The 12,635-nt window shown below is 40.0% G+C and overlaps 1 protein-coding gene across 1 annotated transcript; it reads left to right on the top strand.

Annotated features, from left to right (window-relative positions):
- The first annotated feature begins 2,030 nt into the window (after positions 1 to 2,030).
- Positions 2,031 to 12,614, top strand: LOC140335186 (uncharacterized). Its single transcript, XM_072417634.1, has 8 exons — positions 2,031 to 2,211; positions 4,885 to 4,958; positions 6,096 to 7,104; positions 7,504 to 7,717; positions 8,761 to 8,909; positions 9,745 to 9,852; positions 10,567 to 10,761; positions 12,289 to 12,614. Exons 3-8 carry the CDS (start codon positions 6,303 to 6,305, stop codon positions 12,612 to 12,614), a joined length of 1,794 nt encoding a protein of 597 aa, XP_072273735.1. The 5' UTR covers positions 2,031 to 2,211; positions 4,885 to 4,958; positions 6,096 to 6,302.
- Positions 12,615 to 12,635: the final 21 nt, after the last annotated feature.

Raw genomic sequence — 12,635 nt, 5'->3', positions numbered from 1 at the left:
AACGTATAATGTGATCTAGATTTGAAGTCATCCTGAATTCAAAAGGTATGTAGTCTTATTATTAAGGTATGCAGTCTTATTATGGCAGACTGGGGTAGCACAGGCGATCACATCCAATCACTGTTTTATAAATGTGGGAGAACCGTACTACAGAATCAGTACAACAAGTTCATTTGTATTAATCAGAATTGTAATTTATAAAATGTTATCAGCTGATTGAGAATGTACAGGGTGATCTAAATAATAATAATAATGCAGAGAATGGCACAGGACTGGGCACTGCCAAGACCAAGGAAAAAAGAGATCCAATGTGTCATGTGACCAGGCAGAAGACAGATACTACTATGTTTGGGGGTAATGAAAGCAGGCTATTGTGTGTTGGGAGAGAGGGGTGGTATTTATCAGTCTGTAGTTGGAAAATGAAGCAGTGCTTTGGCTATTCAGATTTGTATGCATGGGAAGGGGTTGGGGATGCCTTTGTTGTCTAGGATAGTTTTTGACAAAATGGGGTGCTGGGCAAATATGAAGTGGGAACCCTTAATGTACACCATTCTAGCCCCTTGCACCCTCTGCCAATCTGCCATCTGGGGCTATAGAGAAGGTAAGGGGTCCAGATTGTCCTACCCTAAAATGGGTGTAGTGGGGTGGCACTACACCCATTTTAGGGTGCCCTCACTTTTTTCACGCCATGCCCTCACTTTTTTCGGACCCCCCGGATAGGCTTTCCCTGTGCGCTCGCCACTGATAGCCTTCACTATTACCATGTCCCCATGTCTCCGACTACACCCCTGCCCTAAAACCAGACTTATCTGTAGTTGGGCTCTAAACCAGCGCTTGCCAACCTTTTGGAGCTCACGGACCACTAAATTCATCATTTTAAATCCCGCGCACCATTAATATGAATTTTATAAAAAGATAAAAACATTTGTAAAATAATGATCTTGCTAATGGCAACTGACAAGGACTGTGGAGGCTCTGATTCATTGATCGGCTCACGGTAAGTGAAGTATTACTATTGTTACTATTATCATTAGTTGTATTATCTTTGGTATTACTAAAGAAATGCAAAATATTTGTTTGCTTTCTCTCACTCATTATGGGTTTATTTCATTCCAATCTAAGATCAAGCAAGAAATGATAGTTATCAAAGTCAAACTATTTGATGCCATCAATTATAACCGTTAAAGAAAATACACAGTTAATGTCATACTTACCTAAAGAGCATCTAAGAAATAAACAAATAAAATAAACCGATTGGATAAGAATAGTGAAGTGTACGGCCAACAACGATTGCCTCATACAATTTAAAACTACACTGACATCATGCTGCACCACCCTTGTTTTTCCGTCTCTAGTACAGTTTGTGAACTTAGTGCAGTATAAAGGCAAAATTTGTCATTCAGAATATAAGTATTTATTAGAATATTATTTTTGTTTTATTAATAAAACATAAAAATTGCAAATAATGTCCAAATTTTTCTGTGGACCACCAAACTTTGCTCTTGGACCACTATTCTAAAGTGAACCTGTGCTTAGCTCATGCAGGTACCTATGCTAATCTGATGTAAAATTGTGTAAAAAGGAAAAGAAATACACACTGAGACCAGGGGGACATCTGACATACAGGCAAGTATCTGATCTAGCAGACCTTCTAGCTCTCCATTAGATCAAAGGCAACACTTTTATCAGCTCCTGACATAGGGCCTGATTTATTAAAAGGTTGGAAAAGATAGGCTATCATAAGAGAACCATGGTGATCCAGCAAATTTGCTATTTAAATTCTGGACCAGATTCATTCCAGCTTTGCTGGGTCACCCAGGTTCTCCCATGATAGACTATTGTCTTGACTCTTGGAGAGCTTTAATAAATCAGATCTTTGCATTCAGTTTTAAAATACTGCAGGGTATCCCTCCATCTGCATCAAGTGATCAGAAAGGGTTAAAGCCTTCTCCTGGTTTGCAGTGATGACCAACATCTGGTAGTGATCAAGGCTCCTCCATCCCTAATCCCTGCACTGGGGAAGGATCCTAAAACAGAATCAGGCCCCTTTACAGCAACGTGTACATTAAGGGTTTCAGATTTCAAGCAAAAGTAACACACTTTTTTTTCTTTATCCTGGCTTTCTGGGAATGAAGGAGGAGAAGAGGAAGCTGGGAAGTGGCTTCAAGCAGAAACTAGGTCAGACATGCGGAGGAGAAGGCAGAATGATCAGTAAGTTTCAGGGGGTATCATGCTGTATGGGTCAGGGAGGGGGTAAAGTTTAGGAAAGTGAAAGAAAAGAAAGTTTGGGTATCAAGAAACAAATGGCTTCTTTTATGTAATATATTCCAAGTTCTAAGTTTTAGGTTGTGTAGAACAAGTGAAAGGGATATGTAGCTAATACAAAGAAGAAGTAACATAATATACCCCAAATACTTCTCTGTATCGGTTTACCTTTGCCACAAGTTCTTTCACTTTCTCTTGTGCTAATGTCATTGCAAAGGTTTCCTAAACTTGAACCAAGTTTTTGTTCAAGCATTTCCTTTCTTAGGGTGACAACACTTTCCTGCTATCTCCCAACTACGCTCTGGTGTTGCCACATAGGCTTCTAACTGAGACCACAACTGGTTATACATTACACAGCCGGGGCCTTCGGTTGTCACCATTGGGAATCATTCAGCCACATCTGGACGGGACATGGCTGCGGGAACTCAGCAGCAACAAAAGGGGTTTTAGGAGAACTGGAAGGGGCCGAGTCACGCCGTCTTATGTTTAGGATCAGCTTGGTAAATCTATAAAGCCGCATGTGCAGCCTCATAGTAATTGTGAAACTGACATTAATATTATTTATTGGGATGTCTCATATCCCCCAACCACCATGACTTATCATTTAGGGAAAATAAATTGTGTAAATTGTTTGAGTTGGGTAAATTGTTTGAGAAATGAGCGCAATGCCGACATTTGTCATTCAGAGCATCTGAATATTTGTTGGGGATTAGTTAAGGAAGGCGATATGTTAATTGTATGATTTTATTCGTCATAGGATGGTGTGGGTCAGATTGGATCCAATCCCTAATGCACTCCTGCAGCAACAGATCACTTATAGATCTCTAATATTAGTAAACTATTGTTGGATTGTAATCTGGTGCTTGTTCCTAGTAAGTGAAAAAGAAATTTAAAAACCAGAGACAGCCAGGCAACCAGCATTTATGGTGGCTACCCCTTGTTTTTAGGGGGTATTCCTAAACAGACAAAGGGTGCACATGGGGTGCTTTTTCTGTCTGTGTATATAAGTGATGCTGTTTAAGGGGGAACTGACCTCAGAAGCTGTGCAGTGAACTAATTGTCAGTAAACCAATGCTGATCCCTACAGCTGACCCTTTTCTATTACTAACTTATTATGCCGCTTTGTAGAAGTGGCCATTAGGACACAGACAGGGCTTTGCTTCGCAATATCAGAGCCTCCTGCAAGGACAACAATGAGAAGCACAATAGTAATATCACCAAATCTCAGTCCAAATCTCCTGATTCTAGCAGCAGTGCCTTTGATCTCACATATTAGATATTCAAGCCCTAGGCACACCAAAAAGTACACTGCCATTTTTAGGAACATCTGTCACATGTACATAAGTTGTTGTAAATTATGCAAGGAAATGCTGTTTTGTAAATACTGGCATATAATGATAAAATTGATCTCCTTTCTATGAATATCTGAATAAATATAAAACAACTTTAGGCTAAGTTCAGATGGACATTTGTCTACCTTGCATTTTAGTTGCTCATGGGTGCCCATATTCAATCATTAGGTGTCCAGGAGGAATCAACAATTGGTTTGATTTCACTGGAAGCAGATTGAGTAGCATATAGTTCTCCATGGAGCATCTCCAAAACCGCACTGCAACCCAACAACTGTGTAAAAAAGGATTTCAACTACTCAGCAATAACCAGGGTTTTAGGGAAGTTGAGGACTAGTCGACAGTGGTGATCCGCAGCTGTATTGCTGTCACAAACTATTGGTCTGAACTTATCCTTGATAGTGATGCACAATTTGCTTTGACAATTGGTGCTTGTTGGTGGAGGTTTGATCTATGATGCCGGGAGTCAAAGTTCTGAAGACGTTATTCATTCTTGGTCAGTAAAGCTTCATAGATATCAGAAGAATATCAACCATGTAGACACTCCTGGGTCTATCTTAAGAGATCTGGTGGGGGTTTTACTAATTTATAAGCTCTGCTGGAACAGGCTTAAAAGTATGGTATATGGATAAGGGCAAGGTGGAAGATATTGAAGAAAGAAGGACAAAAGTTTCTTACCTGTCCAGCTAATGTTCCGTCTGGTATTGTCCAAAAACAGTCAGATTGGGAGATTGTCATCCAATGTTTATGGCTATCCAAGTTTAGGATCTCTTGCCATGCCTGTGCCAGGATTCTTTAAATGTTCGTGGTTCTGGAACATTTCATTGTCCTATACATTCTAAAATTGTGTAAATGCAGAACCTTGCTAATACACACCATATCCAATAAATAATACGTCCTATTTATTCATCCACATCATCCTTATCATGCCATACCCCATTAACAAGAGCAAGGTTGTGATTTCTTCCCCATGAAATAAAATAAAGATAAACAATCATCATTTCTGAGAACATTGCCCTATTCTACAATTTTTTACATATAGGAGTACAGACATCAACTTCTGCTTTAGGTTTGTTGCTGTCTGACCAGACATAAAAAAGACAGCTGTGTATTTCACAATACTTCATAACTCTTCATTCTGAGTGGTGTGGTTATAAAAAAAGTGTTGTTTTATTACAAACATTGTGACGATTAGTAAAGATCCTGTGAATCATCTCCACCATTGAGTCATCAGAATTGTTCTACATTTGTCTTGTGTTTTTTGGAGCAGAAAGAGAGACAGCCGTGTGTGACCTCTTCTTCCTTCTCGATGCATTCCTCTCCATCCCTGAAGATCTGGTTACGGTTAGTTTTTTTAATTTCATTTTCCATCATCTCATGTTTTTTGTTCTTTCTGTCATTGGTGACATCTCACAGCTGGGATAGCCGAGGTTCATGTATCGCAGATATGTATTGTCATCTCTCTGGATGTTCTTTAAAGGAAAGTGTTTGATCTAGAAAGTGCAAACTGCAGATTCCCCACCTCAGGCTACTCGGTTTTGTAATGAAAGCTCTTTTTTTGCTTTGTTTCAAGCTGATCTACAATACTTTGATTTTTGTCACTTGAGTTTGGAAAGTCTGTTTGAAGTGACATATATTGTGCGTTGTGGTTCCCAGTCGACTCCGATCAGCCATGCTCATTCACAATAACGAGCGTTTGAGTGGGATTATTAGTTATGGAAATCAATCAACAGCTCCATACTGATCCCATCCATTCTCCATGGGTGACTAAGGATAGAATGCTGGTAAAAAACCAATAGCCGCACTGCGCAGGTGAATAAACTACAAAGTTATTGATTTTCTGAGTCCCCCCCCCCCATGAATTTTTTACGTGTTGATCTTACAGTACTTTGCTACTTCCTGTAATTGGGTGACTACACTATTTTCTCTGCAGTAAACTTATATAGCAGCATTATCACCCTGTGAACATGAGAGTCAAAGCAGGGGTTCCTTGGGGGTATGGGAACTAAATGCTTGGGGTATGGGACTCCATCTCTGGGTACTGGTATTAATTTTATTTAATGTATTAATTTATACTTTGGTAGTACGTGAATGGAATGAGAAATAATCTTCAAGAACATTCAACATTTCCTGCAAATGCTTGTATTTAATTATACACGTGTGTATTTACTACAACTTTAAATTTTCGACAGTCAAGTAAAGGGAGTATGGTACCATATTTGACAATCCATTGGGGGCCTGGAGTCTGGAACCCCTGGTCTAAAGCCCCATAGGGACGTCAGATAATAGTCTTTGTGACTGTTGATGATAGAAAAAGACAACAGAATTGCAAAGAGATGAACTTCAGATAAAGTTAGGGGGAAGGATAAAGCTAATGGAGGGTGAAAACATGTGTTACTTATTCGTACCAGGAAATAATTAGGGTTTATTTGGGTATGTGGTTCATAGCCTGGCTTTAATGACATATTCCTTCTTTTTCAGATTTCCAATATGCCAAAGCACACATCTTAGGATACCTTTTCAAGATATTCCCTGACGCCCTTTGTTTCCACTTTCCATTGACCCCAACCTATTTTAAAATATTTCTCACTGATAGTTAAAAGAAGTAAAAAACTTCACAATTCACCAAAAAGCTTTATCAACATGGCAGCCTCAATGTCTTGAGTAATATGGTTTTTATGGTCATTGATGATGGTCCATTCACAAAACCTTATAAAGAACTTCAAGGATGTGAACTTGGACGGTCGACTCCTAATAAACGAGGTGAATCCTGACAACCCGGGTCATGACATAGCCGAATTCATTGAACTTCGTCATACCAGTGGTCAGAACGTCTCACTCGATGGCTACACGCTGGTCCTGTACAATGGAAAGACAAACACGGCCTACAAAGTGCTAAGCCTAATGGGCTATTCCACCGATAGGAAAGGATTCTTTTTAATTGGGTCAATGGCAGTCAAGCCTGCACCCACTATTATTTTACCACGTAACACCATCCAGAATGGGCCCGATGCTATAGCTCTATATTTTGGAAAGGGTCCCTACAAAGAGTCAATGCAACTTACTCAAGATGGGTTAGTTGATGCTCTTGTGCATAAGTCTAAAAGCACTGACCAAGCTGATGATCTTCTGAAAATCCTAACACCGGGTTCGGAGGCTTTCCTGGAGGATCCAAATTTTCACTCATCAGATGAATCAATTGGGAGGTGTTTGGATATCGCCGGTAAATGGACATTTCACCTGACACATCTCTCTCCAGGCAGTGAGAACCACTGTAAGGGCTTTCCGATCATGATCAATGAGGTGTCCTCACCTTATGCTGATGACCTTTATGTGGAGATCCGTGGACCACCATCCACTTCACTTTCTGGACTAACTATAGCGTTTATTAATGGGATGGACCAGCAAGTCTACTTCTCTACGGATATCAGGGGCCAGACAGATTCCAGTGGGTTGTTTTTGCTTGTGAATGAGAAACACGACAATCGAGGTAACTACTCATCTATACGATCACTTAACAAAGACTTTGTCCATAACATGTAACCAGCAGATAGCAAATCATTCACACATTCACACAGGGAGAATAATATTGGGTTATAGTTGGAAGGATATTGACCTCCTGTTCTGTGTCTGCAAGGCTGTCAGGTAACTGCTGAGAGTGAAGCAGGGAAGGATAAGTTTTGACTTGAACTTCAAGGGTGAATTATTCCACACTACATGCAGCTACAAAATTAGTGAGAACTTATTTTATGCTAGTTTACTTAGGAATATGTCCAGTCTATAGCTTGGGCACAGGTATAGATTTTGTCACTATAAATGTTTATATTTTTGTGTTGTTCTGGTATTAATGGTCACACTGGTGTCACTTGTGGTTGTTTTTTTCTCAAAGCCCAGCAGACTCTTCCCAACAATGCTCGTCTGTTACATAAGGGAGGTGGTGCTGTAGCGCTATACTTGGGGAAGAGCACTGATGTTTTGCAGAAGAATCGGTATACCACAAGTGGTTTGGTGAATGCCTTAGTATACGGTGATTATGAAGACATGGGACTGCATCCTCTTCAAGATCTAACTACTGACAATAACATCATCTACTGGCATACATGGTATGAAAACAAAACTGCTCACTTTTTAAAATTAAACAGAACCTTGTTTCTTGAGTTTAGAATGGTGTATCTCTTCTCTGCCAATCTTCCCTTCCCTTTTTTTGCCCTCCCTTGTTCCTTTCTTCCCTTCTTTATGTCGCCATCTTCCACCCTTCCTTTCTCCCACCCCCTTTTATTCTTTTAATGAAGTCATCCTCTGCTATCCTTCCTGTCTACCTACTTGTCTTCTGTTCTCCAGAAGATCTCTGCCCTACCCAAGCTCCAGTCCAACCCTTTCCACCTGTTACCCCACTATCATGCTTCTGTTGATACACAGTTTGCCCATACCTGATATTGTGATAATGCCCCATGTTCAGGTCTAAGACTTCTCTGCTCCAGGGTTCACCCTACAGCCTGATCCCCACAATGAGCCTGATTTATGAAAGCTCTCCAAGGCTCGGGAGAATACACTTTAGTCAGTGAAGCTAGGTGATTCAGCAAACCTGGAATGAATTTCCTAAACAAATTTGCTATTTGTTCAATCCTGGACCAGATCCATTCCAGGTTTGATGGATCACTCACTTTCACTGCTGAAAGTGTATTCTCTCCAGTCTTGGAGAACTTTCATAAATTAGGCCCAATTAGAAGATAAGGAGATGCCTTCTCACTGATGCTGTTATCCTGGCCAGATGCCGTGTCAGTAAGGTGAAACATAGGTGGAAGCTTCAAAAGCTTAGACAAGGTGGAAATTCAGCTGCATCTTCATTATTGGTTTAGCCCAGAGTGGGGAGGAATCAGATTTTTTTATTGCTTTGTCCCAGTACAGGAAAATTTTTCTCACTTTCTGTCCAGGAAGCACCCAACACGTGAACTTGTGTTTCCGAAACAAATCCACCAGAAAACCGTTCTTACTATCACCAGCTTCCGGTGTAATGGGTTTAGGGAGTGGCTTGTACCAGAATGACGCTGGGTTCCATCATATTTGAACAGTTATTGATCATGACAAAATCATGTGCCAAACATAATCCAATGTGTATTACAATGCCATCTTCTTTTTTCCATAGGGATGTAAACATTTCTGCAAGCTTTTGTAGCCAAGGAGAGGCCATGCCTACACTCTTCATGCTTGGGGCCAGCACGCCAGGGCAACCTAATGACTGCCCAGCAATGGCTGCCCACCAGAATATAACACTGTGTTTTAAAATAAATACTGGTAGGTGTACTTATATTCTTTATACCCTACAACATGTCATCTGCTCAGTCATCTATACACTGGCATTTAGTACTCACTCCATTGTTTTAGGTTACAAAGGTTTTTGATAGTTATAGATAGTAATATTATGTTTAGTAGTCATTATTTAGATTCATGTTTTGGCCCTTCCGGGTTAGTACAGAATTGGTAACAAGGAGGGTGTGTTGGATTATTGTACGGAGCTGTGGGGGCAATAGGGGTCCATTATGGCAAAATGCACTTATCCTTTATATCAATAAAAATGTTTGTATAGATTTGTCTGATAGGTTGGATACTATGTCAATTTTTTATTGTCTGTGTATTAGCTTCATAGATTCTCTCCCCAACTTGTCACGGATAAAGTTATAGGAAATGCAAAAGTTTACAGTTATCACCATTACAATCCGTGAGAGTGATTCTTCCAATATGGACTCCAGTTTAAATGCCTAGAAAAGATCTTCTCATTTCTTGTTGCTTCTTCTGGATAGGAGGTGAACTCAGGTCACCCCAACAGGACAAAGACAGCAAAAACTACTACTTCCCTACTATATCTAAAACTAATGTCTGCTTATACACTTCGAACTTCCAGAATCTTTGGGGAGATCTCTGCACTTGTTTTTTTTTGGGGTAGTCAGATCTGCTGTAGTCTTCATGAGGGTTTATACTCTTCCAGTTGTATTTAAGTGATTTTTTGGAGATGCATCCAATACCTATATAAGCATACATATGATCCTATCTATTTAAACCTGTTACCAGCGCAGCATCTCGGCTTCTGCAAGCTTTCCATCCGTAAGCACTCTCTCATTTGTCATTGCAGACTGTTCCTTCTGGAATGGTGGTGAAGACCTCTCCGACCTCCTGACCGCTGTAGCTGAGTCATTACAAGCTCTCTGCAAGTGTCATGTATCTGCCAACATTTTTACAGGTAGAGTATTTACTGCAGGGGGTTGAGATGGTTCAGACAGTAATATTTCACCATTAGGGGAAGTATTAACTGGTTTTCATGATGTTGTCTCTCACTCCCAGCCCAAAACAAGTCACGTTATGGAGAATTCTGCTAGATATAGTGATACTGATAAATTAACTTGGACAAACATAATAAAGTCCTAAAAACAAGACATGAACAAAGCTTAAGAACCAGAACTAAGAAACAATGTCATGTGATAAATTCGGCCCCCCATATCTAACCAACCAATGAAAAGAGAAAAGTTGATGTTAGTTGTCAAAAACTTCAGCAGTTCTATTGACACTAAAAATCCAGCTACCTTTCTGAAATAGAGGCAGGGCTCATCATTTGTTGAGGCTTTTTTAACAGTATGTTCCCATAACCTATGCTATTCACAAACAAAAGATGGGCTTGTTTGTGAAAACCATGATTATTTTTGTAGGATAGGAACATTTTCTATTGATGTTCAATGCAGAGGAGACCCTGCAAGTTCATCTGCTGGGGGGTATTGATACATTGATAGCTGTAGTCACCTGAATGGTCCAACATTGAGCTTATTCCTATAAGCTATGAAGAAGTTATAACCCCTGGTTGTATCATTGTACTTGGAATGGCTTATTTAGAAAAAAACTAGAACCATTCTGATGTCATGTTCTCTCATTTTCTTTGAGTAAACGTTTTATTTGTGTACAGATGCCATTCTTACTTGTCAACCTCGTTTGTTGATGCTTCATGCAAAGCAAAACGCAACATTGACTCCTCAAAGTGTTGACATAGTTGACATCCAGCTGTTTGTAACAAAGGCCATTACACTGAATGTACGTAATAAGAGCGCCACAGTGACATCAACCTGCACCCAATCCACCATGAGCCCAACAACACCACCAGGTAAGAGATTCTATATTATAAGAGCCATCTGTGGCTTAGGAGAACTTTCTGGATTTTGACTACCATTGATGTGTCTCCAGCACCCTGTTGTAGTAGCTCAGTAGTTTGCCTGTACACCTCCTGCAAACTTTTTAAATGGGCCTTAGACATTAAATAGTGGTCTGATGGGGCTGGTCTCTCCATTGCCTATATCATATTTGAATGCTTGCTTCAATATACAGTATGGGACAGTTCAACTGACCTTTGAGGTCCAAATTGCTCATTGCTCAAGGAACCTCTAGCAACCTCTTGGTTGAGAAACACTGCTCTAACCCCCTATGTCTTAGTAACCCTTATTCTCTTTATACTTTGCTCTTTCCCGTGTTGATGATGTCTGCACAAAATCCTCACAGTGACCACATGAAAATACCACAGCTGGAAATAACTGCTTCTGTTTTCTTACAATTTATAAAGACATTCATTCATTCATTCAATCATTGATAAAAGTGTAGGAAAGAGGAAGCACCAATATTTTATAAAAGATATTTGTGCTTTTTGCAGAACTTTGCTATATTTCCTTTGTGGTAGAAAGCTGTCGTATTGTTGAATAGCGCTTTTCATCTTTCTGCCAAATGTTGCCCACATGTAAGTTACTTGCAGAAAGCCAATATTAAATATGTCTGCTTTTTCTGCAGAGAGTTCAACTCAGTTTTCTCACCCCTCATCCTATTAGGTGTATGGCTACCAATGACTGTCTGTGTACACAAATTGCATGGCACAAGGCGGGCCGGACAGATATACCAGACAGATATAATTAGAGCTTTGCCCATCTCTACCAAACAAGCCAGGACAATGATGTGCTGCCAATGTTCATGAGCATGTGTGTAGACAATAGGTGGTTGAATAAAACTTGATCAACTCGCGGCAGTGAAAAAGAAAAAGTTTGGAAAAAAAAGGCAATAAAAATGTTTATTAAAAAAAGTTGGTTATCAGACAAATTGTAATCATCTAATTAGGACAGTGTTCCATGGAACCCTAGCATTCCTCCAATGGTTGTTAGGGATTCCTTGAGCAATGAGCAATGTGTAAATCTCAGATCATATACCACTGCCACCAATGATCTGTATGGGTGACATTCTTCCCAATGGTCAGCAATGTAAGAGACATTCTTCCTACTGACCACCATGCTAATATACTGTGAGCTGTGGATATATTCTAATATATATATCCTTAAGACCTTAAAGTTATTTTTTGGGTTCCTTAGAAGTTAGAATATGGCAATAGTTCGTTATTTTGCTGTCTCAGAGCTCTGCAGTCTGGATCTTCCTTCACAGTATTTTAATCAACAATGTTACTAGAATGGCCATCTGGCTTTTGGAAGTGACAGTCATTGTGGTCATGGCAGGTATATTAAATATCATGTTTGTGGGAATTTGGCATACATTTGCAATGTTTTATATGACTGTTCTTGGTTGCTGCATGCAACCTTTAAGACATATAGCCCTGTTATCTCTTCTATTTTATATGCTGTTTGCTTTTCTCCTGCAGAAATTATCACGACTGCTTCTCCACCTTTTAATCCTGGCCTGCTACTAATTAATGAAGTCAACCCCAATTCTCCTGGATCAGCCGAAGATATGGAATACCTAGAACTTTACCACACGAGCAACAGCTCGGTTAGCTTGGCTGGCTACTGGCTGGTCTTCTACAATGGTAAGAACAACTTGGCCTACAGTGTACTTGACCTGAAAGGATACAACACAGATGACAAGGGCTACTTCCTCATTGGGAGCAACAAGATGATTCCAAAGCCTCATTATACGTTACGTGCAAACACCATTCAGAACGGGGCAGATGCCATTGGGCTGTATTAGCGCCTGGGGAAGGCTGGCTAC

This window comes from Pyxicephalus adspersus, chromosome 7, assembly GCF_032062135.1.
Source record: "Pyxicephalus adspersus chromosome 7, UCB_Pads_2.0, whole genome shotgun sequence".
In the NCBI taxonomy this organism is placed as follows: Eukaryota; Metazoa; Chordata; class Amphibia; order Anura; family Pyxicephalidae; genus Pyxicephalus; species Pyxicephalus adspersus.
This window is presented reverse-complemented; position numbering and strand designations above follow the sequence as displayed.